The sequence below is a fragment of the Eimeria mitis genome, genomic scaffold (assembly GCF_000499745.2).
Source record: "Eimeria mitis Houghton genomic scaffold, Emh_scaff1368, whole genome shotgun sequence".
Classification (NCBI taxonomy): domain Eukaryota; phylum Apicomplexa; class Conoidasida; order Eucoccidiorida; family Eimeriidae; genus Eimeria; species Eimeria mitis.
The window spans coordinates 9,519-10,471 of NW_013568937.1; the positions used below are offsets into that span (position 1 = coordinate 9,519).

The following is a 953-nucleotide window of genomic DNA, read 5'->3' on the forward strand; positions in this document are numbered from 1 at the left end:
ACAAGCAGAGGCCAGCTCCATTTCGGCATCCAATTCTGAAGAAAATGCATTCCCGCCAAAAAGTATTCAAGAGGAGTGCCTCCGGCTGTGCCGTCCCACGCGATATGACGGGCGCCGCGATGTAGAGGCTTTGGAGGAGTTCTTCAATTCCCTAGATCTATACCTCCGCATTCAAAATGCCCCAGAAGACTTCCAACTCCTCCTTGCCTCTTCCTTGCTAGAAGGGGACGCACGGCGATGGTGGCTACACCTATGCAACGGCTCCACGTTCCCGGAGCACATCAGGTCCATGCAGGCATTCCGGGACGCGGTACGTTGCAGGTTTATCCCGACATCCGCAAGCGAGCAGGCTATGGCGGAACTGAGAAAGCTTAAACAGGGAAAACTGTCTGTAGAGCGCTACATTGAGAAATACCAGTCCTTGGTGAACCAAAGTCCTATGGTGGCCCCGGAGCTTCACTACCAATGGTTTATAGCGGGGCTGGATCCCGTAGTGAGGCAAACAGTGACTGGCTGGGCCACGGGCAGAGAAATGATGGGCGATAAAGTGGAACTAGCTGACATGATGGAATACCTCCGCAGAATGGAAAAGAAAAACGCCACACCCACAGCCCTGGCTGAAAAGGAAGAAGGCGGGCACGGGAACAATCCCGATTTGGAACCAAGAGATATTGGGGCTGTGAACACCAAGCCAGCTAAACACGGGGCTAGAAGCGGCTACCGTCAGCAGACGGCGACTTCACCACCTAAAAAGCAAGACGGAGACTCTGAACGGCGCACCTGCATCTTCTGTAGTAAACCGGGTCACGTATTTCGAGATTGCAGGCTTATGAAAAAGGCTAGGGAACAACTGAGATCAAGCCCCGACCAGCGCCGCCAATGAAACAAACAGAGCAAGCAGGGAAACGCCCGGGCCCCTACGCAACGTGCGGCGCAGTGAAGGGGCCATGCGA

The 953-nt window shown here is 54.5% G+C and overlaps 1 protein-coding gene across 1 annotated transcript; it reads left to right on the forward strand.

The window, feature by feature from the left end:
• Positions 1 to 289: 289 nt before the first annotated feature.
• On the forward strand, positions 290 to 883 carry EMH_0035480 (uncharacterized protein; the record flags this gene model as incomplete). Its single annotated transcript, XM_013494976.1, has 1 exon — positions 290 to 883. The coding sequence occupies one exon, from the start codon at positions 290 to 292 to the stop codon at positions 881 to 883; it is 594 nt and encodes a 197-aa protein (XP_013350430.1).
• Between the last annotated feature and the right edge of the window lie 70 nt (positions 884 to 953).